The following is a 23740-nucleotide window of genomic DNA, read 5'->3' as shown; positions in this document are numbered from 1 at the left end:
AAGTCAAGATAATATATTCTAATTATGGGATGTCATGAAACTGAACAGGAAAATCACTCCATATTTTGCAGCAACAAAGAAAATCTGTTGATACCAGTAGAGGTGAACCCTATAATCATCCCCGCTAGCTGATTGCTGCACTACATGTCTACAAATGCAAAACTAATTATGGCTGCTTCTTTGTTGTCACAGTTAACAAAGGAAAGCGATAAAAAGTCCTTGTCTATTTTTAGGTTGCAAATGTAACTTCCAGCAGACTGACCTGTGGACGTCTTGGGATGACACCAGGTTTTTAAGTAACAGCTCCCCGGGCAGGCAGTCTTCGGAGTCAGATAATGAGAGATTTCTTTTATCATTTGGTTTGGTTTATTTCTGCTGTTTTGAAACGTGTTCATGATATATCCAGCTGTGAAACCTTGATCCAGGGCACTTGAAGGAAAGTCTGGCAGAGATTTCTAGATTGGAAAGTGAGTTTATAGGAAGTCATCCAACTCAAATCTCCTTGCATAACATGCCCACCTATGCCTCTGCTCCCCCAGACCCAAGGTGATCCAGGGAACAGAGTGCTAGATCTGGAGTCAGGAAGACTTCAGCTCAAATCCAACTTTAGATACTTCCTAGCTGTGTGACTCTGAACAAGTCACTTATTCTGTCTGCCTCAGTTTCCTAAACTGTAAAATGTGAAAGATAATAATAGCACCTGCTTTTCAGGGATGTTATGAAGCTCAAATGAGATAATGTTTATAAAGTATTTAGCATGGTGCCTGGCACATAGCAGGTACTTAAGAAATACTTATACCTTTCCCTTCTCCTTCCTTATCTCATTCCTATATCTAGTTGTCAGAAACCCTGAAAGCAATGATGGACTGAGCAACAAGGTCGTGTCATGCATTAGAACACTGGGTTCCAAGGCTGAAGACCAAGGTTCTGTTTTCATTTCTGCCACCAACTAGTTGTACGAACTTAGGCAAAACACGTAAATTCTGGAACTCAGTTTCCTCACCTATAAAAAGGAAGGGGATGTATCAAATGGCTTCTGAAGTCCCTTTCAGCCTGGAAAGTCTGTAATCGTAAACCATTTTTCCCCTGGCAGAACAACAATCAGGGAAGCTCCTCCAAGCCAGTGGCATTTTCACCACCTTGGACCAGATTTTGACAAGTCATCCAAGATGTGCTGTGCCCGTTACACAAGTCCTGGCAGAACTGGCCAAGAATGGTAAGTGCCTAGCCTTCATGGGATGAGCCCATCTCATGAAGGAGAACATAGCTGGTGAGTCAAGTATGAGACATGATGGAGCCTCATTTTCCAGGTGGAGCTACAATCTACCAGAGGGACACCAAGCAGCTCAGAGGCAGGGGTTCCCTCACTATAGACACAGCACCAGGTTGGTTAATGGGAAAACTGGTTCTTCCTTAGAGGCTAATCCAAGTTGGGAAAAACTGGGCAAGCTGAAAGGGTTGTTCATCCATCCAATAACAGCAGAATATAAGACCTTTATGGGTAGAGGCAGATGCACTTTTGTTTTTGCATCCCCAGTGCCTAGCACAATGCCTGTCACATCATACTTAATAAATGCTGGTTGATTTTAAGTAACCTTAATTTCTGTCTCAGAACTTATTCTCAGTATCAGTTCCAAGGCAGAACAGTAAGAGCTAAGGAAATGGCAGTTGTGTCTGATTCCAGATTTAAACCCAAGACCTCCCATCTCCAGACCTGGCTCTCTATCCACTGAGCCACCTAGCTGCTGCAATAAATGTATATTAATTGATTTTAAATAAGTTAAACACAACAAGAATCCCAGAAGGGAAAATGAGGTTGGTATAGGAATAATTAGTATACAAGATAAAATGTGGTGAGGCTACTAGGTTGTACAATGGCTAGAGTATTGGGCTTGGAGTCAAAAAGACCGGGGTTTGACCTGCTTCTGACACATACTAGCTGGGAGATCTTGGCTATCACTTAGCTCCTCTTAGCCTCAGTTTTCTCATCTTTAAAATGGGAATAATTATAATAGCATCTATGTGACTGTTGTGAGAGGATCAAATAAAATAATATATGTAAAGTGCTTTGCAAACCTTAAATGGTGGGTAAATATTTTTATTGTCTTGAGGGCTAGGAGAAATAGAAGAAAAATACCCCAGGGATTCAGAGGAAAGAAGGATCACTTCTAGCTTAGGGCAGGGGGGAAGGGGAAGGAAAAGCTTCACAGAGGAAGTTACATTTGAGATGGACTCAGATCTGGGTCAGATTTTCCAAGAGATATGGGATCAGGAATTCTAGACTTGGGGAAGGGCATAAGCAAAGCCATGGAAGTAGCAAAATGTGAGGAATGTTCAGGAAATGACAAGTTCATTTGGCTGGAGTGTAGAGTAGTTGTTGAGTAGGAATGGGGAGATGTGGCTGAATTAGGGGGTAGGGGATAGATCAAAGAAGGCTTCAATTGTCAGCCTTTCTGGATTCCACTGGACCTGGCTTAGCTGGCACATATGGGTTTTGTCAATGGCAGAAAAAAAAATAGGGATTAAGATATATAAAAGGCCATTTCATAATTTTTTTTAAAAGGCTATCTCATGATAGGGAATAGACCAACCATAAGGAACGCAGTGAAACCATGGGTAGAGAGGTTTTCTCATCTATTACCATTTCCAGGAGTCTCCCCAAGCTTCTGGCTGTCTTCCTCATCCAGGGTGGCGTTTACCTCTAAGAACTGCCAGGGAAGTATTCCAAGGCACTGAGAAAAACCTGCTCTCTTAGCAATTTCTCTGGAGGAGAACCCAGCCTGTGGCCACCAGATACCACCACTCCAAAGCTTAGCCTTCTAGAGCCTTTGCCAGTGTTCTCAGTGGCAGTCATCCATCTGCCCATATTCATGCAAGCCATTGGACCCTCTGCCATTCTTACAGCTGGCTTGGGCAAAATGCTAATGTCAGAGGAATTTGTCTTTCATGCTTTTGGCCTCTCATTTCTCCTGGTCTCATCGAATGCCCTTTTCCCTCTTTCTGTGGTATCCTCTTCTTCCCTCATTCCCTTCCCCAGCTTGAATCAACTGACCCCATCAAATCCTTCCCTACCCTCACTTCCTAGCAATTAACATCTGTTCACCAAAGCGGGTATTTGGGGTGTCAAGAGATTCTGGGCAGAGCGGTTCCTCAGGGTGTGCAGCAAACCAAAATGATTGATCATCTTTCCCCACACTTTGCAGGGAGGGAACTAGCTGCTGTGAGATTTAGAGCCACTTGTGACATTGGGCAGTCAATCATTATAATTAATAGTGACATAATGAAAAATACCCAGAACCCGTAGATAGACCATGATGGACACCCAACTACTGAAAGCAACCTCATTCCTGTCTTGATACCCAAAGTCCTAACTTTTCTGCCCATTTTCCTTTACCCCATAGCCCAAATCCCAGCTCCAACCTTCATTACCTATGTACACATGCATGCACACACACATATATCTCATTTCCATGATGTTCATTTTTAACCAGATTATTCACCTTAAAATAGCATCTGGGCTCCTCTTGCCCAGTATGTTTTACCTGAGCTTCTGGGTTCTACCTTCCCCGCTTCCCACAATTCATAAAATCCATCAGTCTACAAGACCAACTCTGGCCATTTCATTTTATAGCAAGCTCTTTTGTTTCCCATGCACCATCCTTAACCCTGTTTCCCGTGTCTGCAGAGGAGCTAAAACAGCCCTGTATTGATGCCGGTCTGATAACTACCCTGCTGCCTCTTCTGAAAAGCTCTGACCAAGATCTGCTGCTCCATGCTGGAAGAGCCATTGGGCGCATCTGTTATGGAAACAGTAAGTAGAAAGTTTGGTAAGGGAAAACTCCTTTCCTCTAAGCCGCTGCCAAGCCTCAATCTCCAGTGCCATGTGGAGAGCTGTCTGCCACTTGGGAGCGAGCGCAGCCCCTGACAGGTGGCATTTGACAGCAGCCAGACGGATGTCAGACTGAAAGGAGAACAATAGCCTCCGGTCACTTGGGGAATGTGGTCCATTGCATCCAAATCACTGACCTAACTTTGGTTTTCCAAACCTGGTCTACCTTTCGGCAGCTGGCCCTTTGGAAGGAAGAGCTATTTGTGAACATTTCTTCATATTTATACAGTATTTGATATTTACAAAGGGCTTTCTCTCATTGCCAACAGAAGGGAAGCTGGCAGTAAGAAATTGCCCTTTGACTTTAGATAAAAATAGAGCTATTGAGCAAAACGGGCTGTATTTATGCAGCAGATGATAAATAGAGAGTGTCTGTCCTTGAGCACTGCATCCCCATGTACACAGAAAAGTCAGAATGCAGTTCTGTATCCCAGAAGGGGCTAAAGAGCTTTTGTTCTTGAATGGTATTGGCATCAGAATAAAAGAGGGCTCAAGGTGATGGGCGAAGGACTCTAGCCAAATGAAGGGGGTTGTAAAGAAGACTACCTGTATTCCTGTTTATAAACTAGGCATACTGGCCCAGTGATGCATCATGGGTGCAGCTGTAATCTGGTCCAGTCATTCTAGAAAGCACATATAACTTTAGGTCCCCAAAGTTTCTACACTGTACATGACCCTTTGACACAGCAATACTGATACTTAGCCTGGGTCCCCAAAAGATCAAAGAAATAAAAAAAGACCCATACATACAAAATAATAACCATTTTTCTTATAATGGTAAAGAACTAGATTCTAAGAGGAGAGAAGAGATGGTGCCTGTCAAATGAAAAAATTAGATAAATTATAGTATATGAATATGCTGGAACACTGCTATATAGTAAATTATGAAAGAAGCCATTTCAGAGAATTCTGGGAGTTGTATGATATGAGCTAATAATACAGAGTGAAGTGAGAAAATGCTTACAACATTGTAAAAATGAACAATTTTATAAGAACTCTGATTGATACAGTCATCAACCATGATTCCAGATGACCAGCAGTGGAGAATGTTACCCATCTCCTGACATTGAGGTAATCGCCTAAATATGCAGAATGAAAAGCACATTATTAGATATGGTCACTATTAGGGATATGTTTTGTTGACTATCCATACTTGTTATAAGGATTTTGTTTTTCTTCTTTTTTCCTTTTTTTTAAGCAGAGAAGAAAGTATGAGGGAAAAAAAATACTTGATAACTGAAAAAAAGTAATTCAAAACATAAAACCAATCTAGCCTAATATCATGGGTAACCTCAAACAAGGAAACAAGGAGATACCTTAGAACCTGAGGATGGAGCTTCATAGGCAAAGGAGTTTTTGTCTTACCCCAATGTCTGAACTATCATATCATCACAGAATTTCAGGTAGGAAGAGACCTCATGGATCATCTAGTTGAACATTTACCTGAACAAGAACTCATTCTTTAGAATCCCTAAAAAAATTGGCATCTAGCCCCAAATAGAAGAGTTCAGAAGCCCACTACCTCCCAAGGGAGCACATTTTATTTTGGGAATCATTCTAATTCTTTATGGCATTTTTTCTTCTTGTTCAATGAGCCTAAATTTTTCCTCTTGTTTTAGTTATTTACTGAAGCCAACTGGACCAAATTCAAATTTTCTTCCATGTTAACAACTTTTCAGAGACATGAATGGATCCATCATGCTTTATTCTACACCTCACAATCACTCCCCACCCCAAGTCTTCACTTCTCCAGGCCAAATACTATGGTTGTGATCACTTTTAAGTCAATAAATTTTCAAGATCTCTATGGCCTCTAAGACTCTATCACTCTAACCAGCCACTATTTCTCCATTGTGAGCACCTCCAGCATGATCAATTCAGAAAAGATAATCAATCATTCATCAATATACTATTAGTAGAAATACTTCTGGCCGTGGTAGTTCACAGGTTAGAGGCTAGCCTGAAATTCTTGACTAGTTAATATCCAATAGTATATTTTCTTTAACAGAAGAGCCAAAAGTCATAGAAAAAACAAAAAAGTCCTCTATGAAAGAATTTTGATCAGCATTCTTAAAATATATTAGGTGGTGATATGGCCCTTCAATTTTTTTTTAAACCCTTACCTTCCATCTTGGAATCAATACTGTGTATTGGTTCCAAGGCAGAAGAATGATAAGGGCTAGGCAATGGGGGTTAAGTGACTTGCTCAGGGTCACACATCTGGGAAGTGACTGAGGCCAGATTTGAACCTAGGACCTCCCATCTCTAGACCTGGCTCCCAATCCACTGAGCTACCCAGTTGCTCCTTCAATTCTAGTTTTTCCAAATCCTTATTTGAGCATTGTCCCTTTCTCCTCAAAGATCCACATGAAAGATTTTCTATGGTACCATCTTACAGACATTAAAATTAACTCAAGGACCATGTTCTGCTTGAGACCTTTCCTGGTCTATCTACCCACCCTCATTCCCTACCCCTACTATCAGTTTTTAGTGCCTTCCCCCCAAGATCATTTTGATGAATGCTTATTGATTAGTTAGGACTACAATGTGCTAAATGGCCCACCCTATAACCTTTATGTAATAATGTATAAAAATAATATGTAAAATAAAATACATATGTATAAATATAAAATAATGAAATATAAAAGTAAAATAAATAAAAGGCCTATCACCTTTGATATTTTGAAGACTGATTTCTGAGGAAACCAAACGAGCAACCTAGAAGGTACCATTATTGTCTTTTCCCATCCCCATCCCATTCTCCTTTCTCTTTTCTGGAAAAAGGTATCAGATGTGAATGGGAACAAAGCTAGATTCATTTTAAGGGGAAAAAAAGAGAAGTATGTTTTCCTACTTAGTCAAAAAAAGGCTTCCAAAGACAACTGAGTTCATCCCAGTGAATTTCTTAATTCCTAGAATACAAGAATATTATCATAGCTCAAGGGTTTTCATTATAATAATAATTCCCTGCAGAATCACTATAGATCAACTATCTGGCTTATAACAGGATATGTATGTATACATACATGGAATTCATAAGTAGCATGCATATTTGCTTCCTGAGAATCAGAACTGTTTAATTTGATTTTTGTATTACATCTCAAGCACCTAGAAAAATGCCTAGAGCATAATAAATGCTTATTAAACCCTTTGATGATCAATTGTCAGAATAGTCCTGAGGGAGGAAAGAAGGGAGTTTAGGCAGGATATGGATTTCTGTTCCAAATAGGAATGACATTTTTTCTTACAAAGCTTTATTTTCTAATTGTGTCTCCCAGAGGAACTTCAGGAGGAATTAGTCAAGTCTGGAGTAATCACCTTATTAGTCAAAATCCTATCAGACTTTCCAGAAAGTGAACCACTTGTGCGGGTGGACCTGTTGGCCCTGTGTAATCTGGCAGATCTGGGTAAGATGTGAGGCTCTTCTCAATGTTGGGTATTAAAATTAAATTGTGGTTGGACTCTGAATATATAATAAGTGGTCACCAGGGATTTAACTTCTAAATCCCAAAATGAATTACTAAAGTAAATGGAATTTATGGTAGTTTATTTACAATAGAAGGAAGATATTAAGGAATAAGAGAGAGAAAGAAAACTCTGGCTTCTTCTGATACCAGTAGAATCTTTAAGCCCCAGCCAGGGGAAGAGAGTCTCAAGAAGATGGGTCTAATCTGGAGGCTTCACACCTCCAGAAAGGCATGGTCACTGTCAGCTTTTTCACTCACCAATGGTGACAGTCTACAAGAAGTCGGGGTGTTTGTCTTCCTGTCACTCCTCTGAGTCAGTGCCCGAATGAATGATTAAAATCCAATAAATCCAAATGATAGATCTCCTTCTGCCTTTTGGTCCTCTTTTTAAAGATCTTTTTTTCTCTTGTGTCACCTCCCCTAAATTTTCACATCTACCAATCACAGCAGACTCTTTTCTCCAGGACTGTCCATTCTTTAGTTCTCACAATTCTAGCTTCACTATAAAGGAAGAGGTAAGTACCTTCATTGTTACAATCAGGAGATTACAATTTTATCTTCACAATAAAGAAAGAGCTAAGTATCTTCATTGTTACAATCAGGAGACAGATAAACCCAATCTTCACATGGGTCAGAAACGATTCCTATCTCTCTTTTCTATACAAGATTTTATATTTGATCATGGGGGTAATAAAGAACCACTGAGATTTATTGAATAGGGGAATACTGTCAGATCTGTGTTTTAGAAAGATCAATTTGACAGCTGAATGGAGGATGGATGGGAGCGGGAAGAGACTTGAGATATAGAGACCAATGAGCAGATTATTACAATAGTTCAAGCATGTGGTGATGAGAGCCTATACCAGAGTGGTAGCAGTGTTAGAGGAAAAAAGGGGGTGTATGGGAGGGGGAAACATTAGGAAGGTAGAAAGACTTGACAACTGATTGGAGATGGGGATTAAGAGAGAGTGAGAAGTCAAGGATGACTACTAAGTAGCAGGACTGAGTGATTGAGGAGATAGTGGTACCTTCAATACTAATAAAGAAGTTGGGAAGAGAGGAATGTTTGGAGGAGAAAAATAATGAGTTCAGTTTTGGACAAGTTGAGTTTAATATGTCTAAAGGAATCTAATTTAAGACATTTGAAGATGGAAGATTAAAGGATAGAAGAGAAGTTAGGGCTAGAAAAATCTGAGAATTACCTATAAAGAGATGATAATTAACAGAACTAATGAGATCATTATGCAAAAGAGTACAAAGGGGAAAGAGAGAAAGGTCCAGGACAAAGCTTTAAGAATATCCATGGTTAGTAGACTCAGTCTGGATGAAGATGCAGCAAAAGAGTTTGAGAAGAAGGTCAAAGAGGTAGGAGAACCTGCAGAGAGCATCACCAAAACCTAGAAGAGAGAGTATCAGGAAAAGGGAAATTGTCATTGTTGAAGGCTACAGAGAGATGAAAAAGGACAATGACTGAGAAAGAGGCTTTTGAATTTGGTAGTTGAAATCATTGGTAACTTGGGAGAAAGTGTATCATTCTTATCAGGTGAATGATAAGGTTGGAAGCCTAGATACAGATACCTAAGAAGATAGTGACAGGGAAAGAAGTGGGTGCAGCCATTTTAGATGGCTTTCTCAGGGAGAATAGCCATGAAAAGGTCAAAAGATAGAGATAGGACAATAATTAGTTGTTATGGATGAATCAGAGGAGGGTCTTTTGAGGATGGGAGAAACATGAATATGTTTGAAGGCAGTAGAGAAGCAGCTAGTAGAAAGAGAGAAATTGAAGATTGATGAGGGGAGTGGGAATAATAGAGAATCTATCTGTTGGAGAATGTGGGATTGAATATAATCATTTGTATGTACAAAAGAGTTTGCCTTGGAAAGGAAAAGGGCCACCTCTTCTTGTGAAACATGGGCAAAAAGGAAATAGTTGCTAAAAGCATCAAAGTGACTTGAAATTAGGAGGGAGAAGAGAAAGCTCTCAGAAAATGATCTTTTTTTTTTTCAATAAAATATGAGCAAAGTTCTGAGCTGAAAGGATAGGAAGGAAGGAGAAGCATGGGTGACTTAAAGAGGAATTAAAAGAATGAAGAAGATTCTATGGTAAGTAGGATATTGAATTGAGAGAGTTGTAAAAGGATTGCCTTGCCACAGTGAGGGCCCATTTAAGATTATGTAGCATAAATCTGTAGTCGAGTCACTCAGCTCAGTTTTATGATTTTCTTGAGTTTTGTTCAATTGCAAGAGTAAGGAGGAACAAAGGCAGTAAACTCGGGGCATAATTCAAGGCTAAAACTTGGTGTAGGGCAAGATCACTGATAGGATAAGGAGCCAAGATACTTGAGAGAAGACAGGGAAGAGTTGTATTGGTTCACCAAGGAATCAAGATGGAGGAGGGAAGATAATATAACCATGGTAAGGGGTGATGGGCTGGGAGAAAATTGAGAGCCTGAGGATGAAGTCATGGTGGGAATAAAGAACAGACGTAGGATATGCAAGACAAAGTGAAAGTAGAATGACAACAGATTGCAATCAAATAAAAAAAATATCAAAGTTTGAACAGGGAAGTGCCTAAAATGCAGTGGAATGGCTGCCCAGGAAGGCTACAAATCTCCCTTCGTTTTGGGGCAAGCACCAGGAAAAGCAGCAGATAGAGAGAACAATTATTTCACCTATGATATTGACTTTTAGAAGAAGCAGACTTTCTTTATAATAATACATGATGGGGGGGCGGGGAGCAGCTGAGTGGGTCAGTGGATTGAGATCCAGGCCCAGAGATGGGAAGTCTTGGGTTCAAATTTGACCTCAGACACTTCCTAGCTATGTAACCCCAGGCAAGTCACTTAACCCCCCACTGCCTAGACTTTTACCACTCTTCTGCTTTGGAACCAATATATAGTTCTGATTCTGAGATGGAAGGTAAATTTATAAAAAATAAAATAATACACAATTGTTGGTTGATTTATCACAAAATAAATATCTGGAAAATATATATGTATATGCATATATACAAAGAGATAATGCATAATATCTGGAATATATGTGTGTTTAAATATAGATAGTAGAATTCTGGAATTAAAATGTTGTGTATCATAGAGAATTGGAATTGTACCTGTGAGTAATTACAAGTAAAAAAAAACTCACTTTATCAGTATAGATGTAAAACCTTCTCTTAAAACTTAGTCTTAAAGGCTATACTTTAAAGCTATTCTCTATAGTCTTAGAGGTAGAACCATGGATAGAAGTCATAAAGACAAATTCGAATCCAGCCTCAGACATTTGCTAGCTGTATGACCTTGGGCAAGTCATTTAACCCCTGTCTGCCTCAGTTTCCTCCTCTGTAAGATGAGTATAATAAGAGTTTTTACCCCCCCCAACATTATTATAAGGATACACTGAGGCAACATTTATAAAACATTTTATAAATTTTAAAGTGCTATGTAAATGCTATAATAATAATAATTATTATTATTATCATTATTATTATTGTAGAACTTCCCAGAACATTGAAAGGTTAAATGACTTTTCTAAAGTTATGCATCCAGTTTATGTGAGAGGCAGGATTAGAACCCAAAACTTCTTTGCCTTGGGATCAGTTCTCTATCATGTCTCTCTCTCTTTTAAAACATTATTTTCTTTTTCTCCAATTACATGTAAAAATGATCTTAACATTCATTCCAAATTCTCTCCTTTCTTCCCATTCTTCCTCCCTCACTTCCTCCCACCCCTCTCCCCTCCCTGAGATGGTTAGCCATCTGATATGGATTTTACATGCACAATCTTATAAAACAACAAATCCCTCTCTTGTGCATTTATGAATCATAACATGTAAAGTGTCCTTTAGGAGAGCTCTCTGGGTAGGAAAAGGAAGAGAAATATCTGAAAATAAATAACTATCTGGAAAAATATATTTTAAATATATATTTTATAGATTTATAATATATTAAAACAAAAGATAGACACAAAAAAGGTGAAAATTGTGGGCGTTTTTTTACCTAGCCTATAGGCATGCTCTAAGTAACTCCCCATAATCCTGTGGAATATATCTTGGGGTCTTCTTCAGAAATAGACTTGTGGGATGGAAGAATCACAGAGCTGACTCAGGAGACTAGCCCTGCTCCTCAAATGTTGTAACATTATCACTGAAAATAGGTGCCTTATGGGGCAGCTGGGTGGCTCAGTGGATTGAGAGCCAGCACAGAGACAAAGGTCCTGGGTTCAAACCTGGCCTCAGACCCTTCCCAGCTGTGTGACCCTGGGCAAGTCACTTAACCCCCACTGCTTAGCCCTTACCTCTTCTGCCTTGGAACCAATACACAGTATTGCTTCTAAGACAGAAGGTAAGAGTTGTTTTTTGTTTGTTTGTTTTTTCATGAGCCCCTTGGTTATAGGACCTTCCAATTTTCTCTCCCCAGATACAGCTAAAGAAGCCCTGAGCAAGACCAATGTGGCAGAGCAGCTGGTGAGGCAGCTAAGGAGGGCTGAGAACCAGGAGAGACTGGAGATCATCACTGAGATACTGCAGCAGCTGGCAGAGAATGGTGAGGCCAAAAGCATCCAGGACGGCCATGACCGCCACAACTGGAGAAAGCTATAGAGTCCAGGAATGTAAATGTTCCTGAGGTCAGTGGGGAATATCCAGGAGATGCTGATGGGAGATGAGGATTCTAGTATATTTATGACACCAAAAAAAAGGGCTGTCTTAGCCATTGCCTAAACTTAACCATTTTTTAAAAACTGGGTAGTAGAGAGTTATATGTTCCTATTTTTTTCATGTTGAACTTTGTATTACATAAAAGGGGGCTCCCTAACTTTTTTTTTTATCTTGGACCACATTAGTAGTCTAGGGAAGGCAATGGACCACTTTGTAAAATAATGTTTTAAAATGCATAAAATAACATTTGTAGGATTAAAAAGAAAATGAATTACTCTGAAATAGTTATCATTTTTTTTAAGTTCACAGACCTCTGGCCTCAGAAACTTCCTACCTATGTGACCTTAGTCAAGTCACTTAACCCCCATTGCCTAACCCTTACCACTCTTCTGCCTTGGAACTAATACACAGTATTGATTCTAAAATGGAAGGTACGGGTTTAAAAAAAAAGTTCGCAAATCCCAAGTTAAGAACCTGTGATCTGGTGTGTCAAGTTATGTGAAGCATACTTGATTTTTTTTTAAACTCTTACCTTCTACCTTAAAATCAATACTCTGTATTGGTTCCAAGGCAGAAGAGTGGTAAGGGATAGGCAATGGGGGTCAAGTGACTTGCCCAGGATCACACAACTAAGTGTTGGAGGTCAAATTTGAACCCAGGACTTCTCATCTCTAGGACTAGCTCTCCATCCACTGAGCCACCCAGTTGCCCCCAAGCATACTAGATTTTAAGACAAGGTTTCTATAGGGAAAAGAAGTAGCGAGACTGAATTTTGAAGGACAAGGATGTACCCCAAGAAAGGAGTTTCCAGAAATCTCTTGGGCACTAGTTTCTTTGGTACCTCTCTGGTTTTGCTCCCAGTCCTCTCTGTGGGCTGCTAGATGGCCCCAAAGTCCTCTGGATGCCTGAATCATCCTTTGACCTCCACCTCTGACTCTCTCTCTCTCATTCTCTCTCTCTCTCATTTTCTCTCTCTCTCATTCTCTCTCTCTTTCTCTCTCTCATTCTCTCTCTCTCTCTCACTCTCTCTCTCCCTCTTCACTCTCTCTCTCCATCTTTCTCTGTCTCTGTCTCTGTCTCTGTCTCCCTCTCTCCCTCTCCTCTCTCTCATTCTCTCCCCCCACCCTCTCTCTCTCTCTCTCTCTCTCTCTCTCTCTCTCTCTCTCTCTCTCTCTCTCTCTCTCTCTCTCTCTCTCTCTCTCTCTCGATGCCTCTGCAGATACCCTGAAATTACAGTTGGTGGAAGCAGATGTTCAGAGTGCCCTGGTGGAGCTCCTGCAGAAGGCCCAGGACAACCCAGAGCTGGAAGCCACCGGCATCCTGAAGACCATCTCAGACCTTGTCATCTCTCTCCTCCTGGGAGGTAAGGGACGGGCCAGGGTTCCAGGCCACACTCTCTCCTGCCCCCCCCCACCCCCTGCCAGGCAGTTGGGAGAAGCCATCTGATGATGGTCCACAGAGGCCCTGTGGTATACTCCGCTCTGTTTCTGGGTCAGATTCCACTTTGGGGAATCTGCAGGTTTTTCCTCCCTTTGTACACACTCAAACACAATGGTGCTCCTAAGGGTCTCAGCACCAGGTTCTTCTCAAGTGTTAGCCAAGCTGTCTGGTTTTGGCAGAAACAAACTCCAAAAATGATCTCTGCTCCCCTTCCTTAACCCCTACCCCATGGCCTTCCACCTGGAGGAGGAGGGGAGGAGGAGGCCTGAAATTCTACCATTAGAGATTTATTCCTTTGGTTTTAATATTATTTTCAAGCCTTCTCCATACCTTTAAATCACACACACACCCCCAAATAACACTATACTTTTCTCAACATGAACAAATTTCTCACATCTCTGGCTTCCCTCAAAGGAGAGACTGGGACCTGGAAGAAATTTTTAAAAGGTGAAGCAGGAGGAGCAGAATAAAAATGTTCCTGATTCATAGTTCTGCCAAAGAAAACCTTGGAGAGCTCCAAGATCTCCTCCAGCTGACCTCTCCCACAACCAGAGGAAAATGAGTGCCACAGGGATGGTTCAGAATTTGCTGTAGTCAAACCCAGTGCCATGGGGAGGAGTAGAAGCATTCATTCTCTTTGGATCTACAAGTCTCTTGCCTTCTGCTAGAGCCTTCATTCTAGGAGGAGCTAGACAGGGCCTGGATCAGCTCATCAATGGACTTGGACCAGCCAGGGCAGCAAGAGCAAGAGAGGAAGCCCTCATGGCTTTGTCTCTGTGCCCCACTGCTTAAACCTTTTCCCACCTACCGGGCTAAACCTTTTAGCTGTTGTCTAGCTACTAAAGCAAATGCTCTGACTTCCAAAGAAAGTGGACACAGTAATGTACTCCCAAAGTCTGGATGTCCAGGCCTGAATTCCTCCTCTGATTTACCATGGAACCTTGGCCAAGTCTCTTATGTTTCTGAGCCTAGCCTTTTTCATCTGGAAAATGGGGTCAATGAAAAGGGGTAGACTAAATGATCTCTAAAGAGCCCTTTAGAGCGCAGTGGAGAAGCTCAGTGGATGGAGAGAACCAGGCCTAGAGATGGGAGGTCCTGGGTTCAAATTTGGCCTCAGATAGTTCCCGGTTGTGTGACCCTGTGGAAGTCACCATCCCAATTGCCTAGCCCTTACCACTCTTCTGCCTTAGAACCAATCACAGTATTGATTCCAAGATGGAAGGTAAGGGTTCAAAACTAAACAAATAAATAAACAAATGAATGAATGAATGATAAATGAATAAATTAACAAATAAATGAACTAATGAATAAATAAAATAAAGAGCCCTTTGCCTCTAACATGCTATGATTGTGTGATATCCCTTGCCCGGCCCGGCAGTATTCCAAACCTATATCCTCATTGGGAGACTTTCCTTCCAATACTCCCTAATCCTGGGAGGGAGGATGCTGATTTATTAGATAAATAAGATCCATTGTCTCACCTTACTCAGCACAATGGCTCTTCCCCTTTTGCCCTTTCATTGTTTCAGTCATCATCCTAATGGCATTAAATTCATCTCGTGTTCTTGGCATCCATGATCTCTTTGGTCTTCACAATATATCAGTGAAGGAAGGAGAGAAGTCATTATGCCCATTCAACAGAGGCAGAAATGGAGACCCAGAGATGTAATATGACCTGCCCAGGCATTGGGGAAGTTTGAGGCAGAATTTAAACTAAATCCATATCTTCTGACTCCTTGGTCAGTTCTTTCCACTAGATTAGCATTTCCTAATGCCAATTACATACATTTCCTAATGCAATTACATACAAAAACACAGAGTCCTCTCTTAGTACCAAAATTTATTTTTTATTTTTTAAAAAATCCTTTCCTTCCATCTTAGAACCAATACCTTATATTGGTTCCAAGGTAGAAGAATGGTAAAGGCTAGGCAATGGGGTAAAGTGACTTGCCCAGGGTCACATAGCTAGGAAATATCTAAGGTAAATTTGAACCCAGGACCTCCTGCCTCTAGGCCTGGCTCTCCATCCACTGAGCCACTTAGCTTTTTTTTACCTTGTCTTAAGGAAACAAGTCATTGATAGAAAATTAAGATAATTTATTGGGTCCACAATGTTGTATGGGTCATCTTTCTCTAGGCTGTGAAATAGAAGAAAGCAAAAGGAATTTGTGTTACATGACTATACATATTTGTAATGTACCTTGTTCTGCTTGGCTTCTGGATAGGTTGAAGAAGAGAGAAAGGTAAGGGAGAGAATCTGGGAATGAAAACTAATTTTTTTAAAAGGAAAGAAAAAAGTGAATGAGAACCAGGAGACAAACCAAGAACCCTGAAGACTTGGAGGCAATATTTGACAAATTGTTGTGACGTCTTGTTCATTGAAATTATCATCAGTTTACATAGAAATAGTTGTTAAATGGTTGCTTTCATGTTCAATGGTAAGTTTATAATATCATTTAACATAAATGAATGGATTTTTTTTTAAGGAAGCCAGAAAATACGAAGTTGAGCTACTGGTAGGCAGTGTCTGAGTACAGTGATGATGAAGGCAGGAAAGGCCTCCCTTGAAATAAACTCTGTGCCCTCTCCCCTTACCACCCTTGTCTCAGTCTGAAAATTTTAGACCATGAGGCAGGGCGCTTTGCCAGCTCTTAGACCTTCCAATCTGTGAGTAGACACTGCTGGCTGCAGCTCCTACATCTCCTTCTCTCTGTCTCCTCTTCCCTTTGCAGATGAGTCCATGCAGAAACTGTTTGCTAATGGAACTGGCCTCATCTACCAGAAGATCAGTAACTGGCTTATGTCCCAGAATGCCCAGCTGCAGCTGACTGGTGCCCTGGCTGTGGCCAACTTTGCCAGGAATGGTAAGGCTACCCAATGAGTGCTGACATATGAGTTCCAGGAAAAGCAATAATGAGCTCATTAACATTTATTAAAGACCTACTATGTGTCTGGCACTGTACTGCTTACTAGAGATACAAATACAAAAGTGAGACAATCCCTGTTCTCATGGAGTGTACATCACACTAGAAGGATAAATGTTAGTAGGTTAGTATACATGAGAAATGTAAAAAATAAATATTAGTCAGGGCAGAGGGCCAAGGACCCCTTTTTTAAAAAAATAAAACCCTTCACTTCCATCTTAGAATCAATATTTTGTATTGGTCCCAAGGCAGAAGAGTGGTAAGGGCTAAGCAAGGGGGGTTAAGTGACTTGTCCAGGATCACACAGAGCTGAGAAGTGCCAGATTCTAGATTTGAACCAAAGAAGCTCTGGGCATGATTCAAAATCCACTGAGTCACCTAGCTGCCCCCAAGGTAAGTGTTAGAGAGAAAAGAGAGAGAGACAGAGAGAGAGAGAGAGACAGAGAGACAGAGAGAGAGACAGAGAGACAGAGACAGAGAGAGGCAGAGAGAGATAATGTAGTATGTTTAAGGTAATAGGACCTTGGTTCCTAATCATGGAACCCTGATGATATTCTATAACTAAACTATATGTTTCATAAGGATAGAGATATTTTGTCTATTTTTTATAACTCCCCCAGCATTTAGCACTGGTACAATGTCCAGGAAATATTAATAAATATTTGTTGAATTATACTCTGTAGAAGGAAGAAAGGCATCATTTTCTAGAAGGAAGCCTTTCCCAACCCCTCTTCATTCTCATGCCTCAGACTTCCTTAATAATTTCCTGTTTATCCTTATTTAGATGTATTTGTTTGCTTATTCTCTCCCTCATGAGACTGTGAGCTCCTTGAGGGCAGGCTATTGTCTTTTGCCCCTTTGTGTTCTCCCAACCTTTAGTCTAGAGCCTGGCGCATAGTAGATCTTTAAAAGATGCTTATTGATTGACTGACTCATGTTCTCTGCTCTTGCAGACAGCAATTGTGTGAAGATGGTACAGCTGGGTATAGTGCATCAGCTCTTGGATGTCCTGGAAAAGCATGTGGAAGAGGGTGATGTGACAGTGCAACATGCAGCCCTCAGTGCCCTCCGTAACCTCGCCATCCCTGGTAGGACCCTTCCCCATGCCTCAGTGCTTTTTGATCCCAAAGCCATTGGAGCTAAAACTCGATGACATACACCTACACCACATGGAATGGTCAAAGACCAGTAGACTGGGAGTCAGCCCTGTGCTCAAGTCCTAGTGTAGTCTCTATCCAAACAAATCATTTCCCTAAGCCTCACTTTGTTCATTTGCACATCAGAATAATAATTACTGTACCATCCCTCCTTCCTAGAGGTGTTAGGAGAATCAAGTGGGACAATCATACCTAGTATAAGGCTCTAAGGTTTGCACATCGCTCCACAAATGTTTACTCATTTGAACATTATTACCATTTTACAGATGAAGAAACTGAGGCTGAAGGAGGTGGATTGACTTGTTCATAGTCTCAAAGTTGAATTTGTATCTGACTTCAATGTAGGTCTTTCTAGCTCTTAAATCCTGAGCTCCATCCACATGCATGTGTTGTGAATAGAATGAAATGCTGCTCGTAAGTATAAGGGATTATTATCATCATCATCATTATCACCTTCATCATCAGGATTTTTTTTCAGCATCACAGTACTTCAGAGCTAATAACTGATAAAAGCTGTTCTTTTTTTCCCCCCTTCAAACCCTTATCTTCTGTTTTAGATTCAATACAAGTATCTGTTCCCAAGGCAGAAAAGCAGTAAGGGCTATGTAGAGGGGGTTAAGTGACTTGCCCAAGGTCACACAGCTATTAAGTATCTGAGTTCCCATTTGAGCTCCCTGCCTCCAGACCCTGTGCTCTCTCCACGGCTAACTGCCCCTAGATGATGCTCTTAGGACCTCTCAATGTCTCCATTGCTTACTCTATAGCTATGCTGTTAATATAGCAATTTAAGGATTGCACCGACCTTTCTCTTCCTAACATCCTTGCAAGGTAGGTAGGGCAATTTTTAATATCATCTCCATTTTAGGGGATGATAAAACCAAGTCTGAGAGTTTGAGTGATTTGCCCATATCTAAAGCAGTAATAGAATTAAATCCTTCTTCACTCCAGGTTCAAGACTCCTCCTATAAGCAAAGTTCCCCTCCCAAGGTGTTAGCAGAAAGGAGGGAAGGAAGCAAGCATTTCTGAAGTGGCCACCATGGACCAGGCATCACAGTTAATAAAGCACTGGACCTGGAGGCAGGAAGACCCATCTTCCTGTGTTCAAATCTGACCTCAGACACTTGGTAGCTGTATGAACCTGGTCAAGTCTGTTTGCCTCAGTTTCCTCCCCTGTCAAATGAGCTGAAGAAGGAAATGGCAGACCACTCCAGTATCTTTGCCAAGAAAATCCCAAACGGGGTCATAAAGTCAGATGCAAATGAAAAACAACTGCACAACCACAAATATGCCAGGCACTATGCTAAATATTTACAAATATCCATTTTTCAAAAAAAAAGCCTTCCCTTTTATCTTAGAATCAATATTGTATATTGGTTCCAATGCAGAAGAATGGTAAGGGCTAGGCAATGGGGTTTAAGTGACTTGCCCAAGGTCACCCAGCTATGTCTAGTTAGAATTTTGAACCCTTGGACTTCATCCCCCCGAAGTTCTTCAGTATTTCCCAGCACCCCTTTCCCTAAGCCTCCATCTTCCCATGGTCAAGTTATTGTTTGACAAGTTCTGTAGCTCCTCCTTCTGGTTCTCTTCTCTCACGACTGTGCTGGGTTTAGGTAGTTATTTTACTTTAGTTATTATTAATAAAACTTTAAAAATATAATGCTTAGTTATTGAATATTACTTTTAATCTTTACAGCTAGGAAGTATCTAAGGTCAAATTTGAACCCAGGATCTCCCATCTCTGAGCCTCACTCTCAATTACACAGAGCTACTTAGTTGCCCCCAACATCATCCTTTTCTTGCTAGCAACCTTGAACCACCCTTTCACATTAATAAAATAAACAGTAGCATCTCATTTAGGCATACAGTTCTATAGATGTTGCCAAAGGGATTCCTCTTGAGGTCCTCACTGATTTGGACAGCTGGGATTATCCCAATGGACAGGAGAAAGACGCAGGCTGCCTCCAAACGAGACTAAGTGGCTTACTCAGGCAAAGGCAGGGCCAGACTAGAACCCGGGCTTCCTAACTCCTAGTGGTCCAGGGCTGCCTCTGCTGGGGAGGGATGGGGGGAGTCTGCTGCCCTGGGTTTCAAAACAAAATCTTTTGAGCCCTTATACAGCTCCCTCCTATCAGTAAAGTCTCTCCAACTTGAACAGTTTTGGTCTATGCCTACTATATTAAAGGGCACTGGGCTAGCTGATGGGGGATCATCATCTCATCTAAAAAGAGGTCTATGACATACATACATAATGATAATTCAAAAAGGAGTCCACAGGACATCGCAATGCACATTCTGAAGCAGGAAAGGGTAGGGAAGGGGAGATTTCCCAGAAGAAGCCTTCATGAAAAGTTAGGATTTCAAGAGTCAAGCCCAAGAGGTGGGGGCAGAGCAAACAGCTCGAGCAAAGGCAGACAGGGGATGTCAGGTGTGTGCACAGGGGAGCAAGCACTCAAGCATGGCGTACAGGAGAAGTGCAAGTTGGCAGAGGGCATCGAATAACCTGAATGTCAGGAGTTTAAACTTCACTTAGAAGCCAGTAGGAGTCTCTGAAGGGCTTGGAGCCATGGAGAGACACGATCAGGTGTGCATAGGGGGAAAGAAAGTGGCAGTGGGGCGAATGATGGACTGGAAAAGGGTGAGCATAGGAGGTAGCGGTGGGGAGAATGATTGGCAATCACAATACCGAGCAAATGCTCTGAATGAGTGGCTGGCAAATGGCCACACACAGTCTCTAGAGGTCATAGGCAAGCAGAGAGCATCCTGGGTTCAGAAAACAGCTGAGATGCCCTGAAAGAAGATAAAAATTTCTGTGTTCCACCCACTCATCCTCTGAACACTCCCAGGCAAGAAGCAGGAAGAGAGTCAGTAGAAGGACAGAGAGAAAGGAAGGGAGGGGAACAGAAATGTCTCCTTTCCACAGGATGCCTGGGGGGAAAAAACAAACTAATTACAGGACCTGGAAAATTCAAAAAAGAAACAGACTAACACAACAAGAGCTCTGAGTCTCTTAGCAGAGAAGGGGGGAGAGAGGATGCCTTCCTGGGCTTCACCTTAACAGCAAACATCAAACCCAGGAAAGGTGTCAGCAGGACAGCCCCTGCTGAGCCTGGGAGTCAGCCCTAGGCTTGGAACCTGCACTGTCTGCCTCCCCCATCCCCTTCCCACTTTGAAAGGGAAAGAGATAAAAGCTTAACAGAGAATTGAACTGAGAATAAAACTAAATCAATTAGCTATATATGGAGGCTGACAGAAGCTCACAAGAAGAGCTTTTCATTGATCTAAAGGCCAGTGAGCAATTCCAGGGCAGCCACCCAGGGATGCTGGGCTGCAAAAGGGAGGGAACCAGGTCCTAGCCATGGTCCCCAAGGACCCAGGGATCATTCAGAGTTGGCCTCAGCTTCTCAGTGAGCCAAGGGGGCCTAGGAGCCTGAGGAGGGAAACACTATTTACTACTGATTCTCCAAGGAAAAAAAAATGGGCAAAGACAAACCCAAGAGCAGCCAGGAAGGAAACACCTGGGCCCAGGACAATAGAGGTTCTAAAAATGGGTCCATGAAGAGCTTACTCAATAGATACAGATCATTAGGGGGGTTGGGGAGAGCTGGAAGGAAAGCTTTTTGCTCAGGGGATTCTCAGTGTTGATGGGGAGACAGGGCACACATAGGCAAAGAACATTTCAAAGTTCTCTAATCCTGCCACTGACTTTCTGTGACCATAGCCAGTTCTCTAGACCTCTCTGTGGTCTCAGCTTCCTCATCTGTCAAATGAGGGAGATGTATATTTCCTTTCTACTTCAACAGGCTATGAGTGTCTAGGAAGCTAGGTGACACAATAAATAGGGCAAGGGATTTGGAGTGAGGAAGACCTGAGTTCAAATCCTCCCATAAACACTTACTGGCAGTGTGGCAAGACAACCACTCTAGGCCTCAGCTTCCTCATCAATAAAATAGGGCTGATAATGATTAGTACCTGCCTCAAAGGGCTGTAATGAGCATCAAATGAAATAATGTATATAAAGCACTTTGCAAGCTATCCCCCATGCCCAAGTTTTTCCTTCTCACAACTGCCTCTTGGAAATCCCACATCTTTTCAAGGGCAAGTACTTATCACCTTTCTAGATCCTTTTAGCTTTGGGTGCTCTTTCAATCCCAAAATGATTTTATATGTGTGTATGTATATATATATATATATATATGTAGAGAGAAAGAGGGGGGGTAAACAGAGAAAGAGACAGAAGGAGAGACAGAGAAACAGAGACAGAGACGAAGAGATAGAGAAATAGTGAATGAGAGAAATGTTTAAATTGCTACATATTTTGTTTTCTTCATGTAGACTCTAAGCTGCTTGAGGCCAGGGACTGATCTATTTTTTTTCTTGTTCTAGTCTAGTGTTTAGCATCTAGCACTTTTAAAAAAATTGTTGTGATTATATCCGTAAAGGGAGCTCCTGTTGAAAATGTCCCATGACCAAAACAGATAGGAATCTTCTCTTCAACATCTAGTCTCCGAGTCACTTGGGGCATCATGTTATATAAATTGTCCAGAGTCACACAGCCAGTATGTGTCTGAGTTTGGGCTTGAAATCCAGGACTTCTTGACTTTGATCCCAGCCTTCTCTCCACTGTGCCAAGATGTCTGGCATATAGTAGAGGTTTAATAAGGGTTTCCTGGATGAAACACCACCCTTTCCCATCAAAGCTGCGCTCAGAGGGAGCTCAACCTAAATGTTAGTCTCAAGCTTTGTTGGCCAATGGGAGTTTCCATGGATAATCATGGCACCCAACTCTCAAGTTTGGAGAGTTCTGAGGGAAACAGACAAGCAGTGAGGAAATCTGCTGGGATCTCTCCCTTCCATTCTCTTTTCCAGTGATCAACAAAGTGCAGATGCTGGAAGAAGGTGTGGCTGAGCGTATCCAGATGTTGCTGAGGTCTGAGATGCCCCCAGTGCAATTTAAACTCCTGGGAACACTTCGAATGTTGCTGGATGGTCAAGGTAGAGAGTAATTGAGCCTCACTGGCTCCTGACCTATACAAGGAGGGAAAGAGAATATAGTGCCTGCTCCCACCCATCCAAAAGATTCCGGAGGCATCAAAAGGGATAATAAAACTAATGAGACAAGTATCCAAGCCTGGGTTGGTTATCCTTTTGGGGAACTTTCTACATCCAGAAGGCCACTGTGTGGCCTCTTTTGCTAAGGTTCATGGGGTTATGAAAGCATTAATGAAGTACAGGTCTCCAGATGCATTAAAACTGTCACTCAGCCTAAGAGGTTTATGTTATTAATATCGCTCCAACGAGAGATTAGGTAGAACTGTAGCACACAAGGGCACTTAGTCAACCCCTGAGAGGACTTGTAAACTGAAAGCTCAAGATCACCCCAAAATAGGCAGTTGGAGCAGCCACTTCTTAGCAGACTACCTCAGATGCTACCAAAATCTACCTCAAAGTTGAACTCTTCCAATGGGAGCAAGAAACAAATAGTCTTTCCACCTTTAATTGCCTCATGTTTTACCTACCCAGGGCGGTCATTGACCTTAATTAGCTTGGCAGGGGAACATTAACATTTTCCTGAACATGTGTCTCTTAACAAGTTCCTGTTAAATTAGTTAATTGTATTATCTAGTGTGAATTCATTAGTCTGGCAGATGAACAGTTGGGTTGGGTGGGGGAGCAGTGAGAGCAAATTAGGGGAGGATGGGAAGAAGGGGGGAAAGGCAAATTTTTTTGGCCTCTATTTAATAACAGGAACTTGGAATGTGAACATACAGCTTTAGTTACAACTACTGGCTCCCAATTTTGGGTCCAGGGAAATAGAGCATGAGTAGAAAGTGCCTGCCAAGCTTGACAACACCAATAACCTGGGATGAGGAACCACCTGGGATACATCCCCAGGGGTGGCTTTGGGCAGGTCCATCCTTGACCAGTCCCAGGTGCCCTGAGTCACCTACAACTTGCAGTCTTTGCTTTGCCAGTGGAAGCCGCAGAAATCCTTGGGCAGGACCCAGCTCTGCTGAACCGACTAGTACAGTGGTGTGAGGCCAAGGAGCATGCAGGTGTCCAAGGGGAAGCCAATCGCCTGCTAGCTTCATTGCTGAGGCACAGCAAGTCCCAGGTGAGAGGAAGCCAGAAAAATCACAGAGCTGGGAGGAGGGGTGAAAGGGGAACTATCAAAAACTATCCCAAGCTCCAGCTGGATGCTGGATCCTTCA

The 23740-nt window shown here is 41.8% G+C and overlaps 1 protein-coding gene across 1 annotated transcript in view; it reads left to right on the top strand.

Moving 5' to 3' along the window:
- LOC103098508 (rap1 GTPase-GDP dissociation stimulator 1-like) overlaps positions 1-23740 on the top strand; it is a 113210-nt gene that overhangs the window by 80347 nt on the left and 9123 nt on the right. The window contains exons 4-12 of the mRNA XM_056800165.1: positions 1094-1216; positions 3686-3811; positions 7168-7296; positions 11772-11897; positions 13230-13373; positions 16183-16314; positions 17328-17462; positions 22398-22523; positions 23504-23643. Of these exons, the coding sequence (XP_056656143.1) occupies positions 1094-1216; positions 3686-3811; positions 7168-7296; positions 11772-11897; positions 13230-13373; positions 16183-16314; positions 17328-17462; positions 22398-22523; positions 23504-23643 (1181 nt within the window). The remainder of the gene's footprint in view (positions 1-1093; positions 1217-3685; positions 3812-7167; positions 7297-11771; positions 11898-13229; positions 13374-16182; positions 16315-17327; positions 17463-22397; positions 22524-23503; positions 23644-23740) is intronic.

Source organism: Monodelphis domestica, chromosome 1 (genome assembly GCF_027887165.1).
Source record: "Monodelphis domestica isolate mMonDom1 chromosome 1, mMonDom1.pri, whole genome shotgun sequence".
NCBI lineage: Eukaryota > Metazoa > Chordata > Mammalia > Didelphimorphia > Didelphidae > Monodelphis > Monodelphis domestica.
Note: the sequence above shows the minus strand (reverse complement) of the source record. Positions and strands in the feature narration are given on the sequence as shown.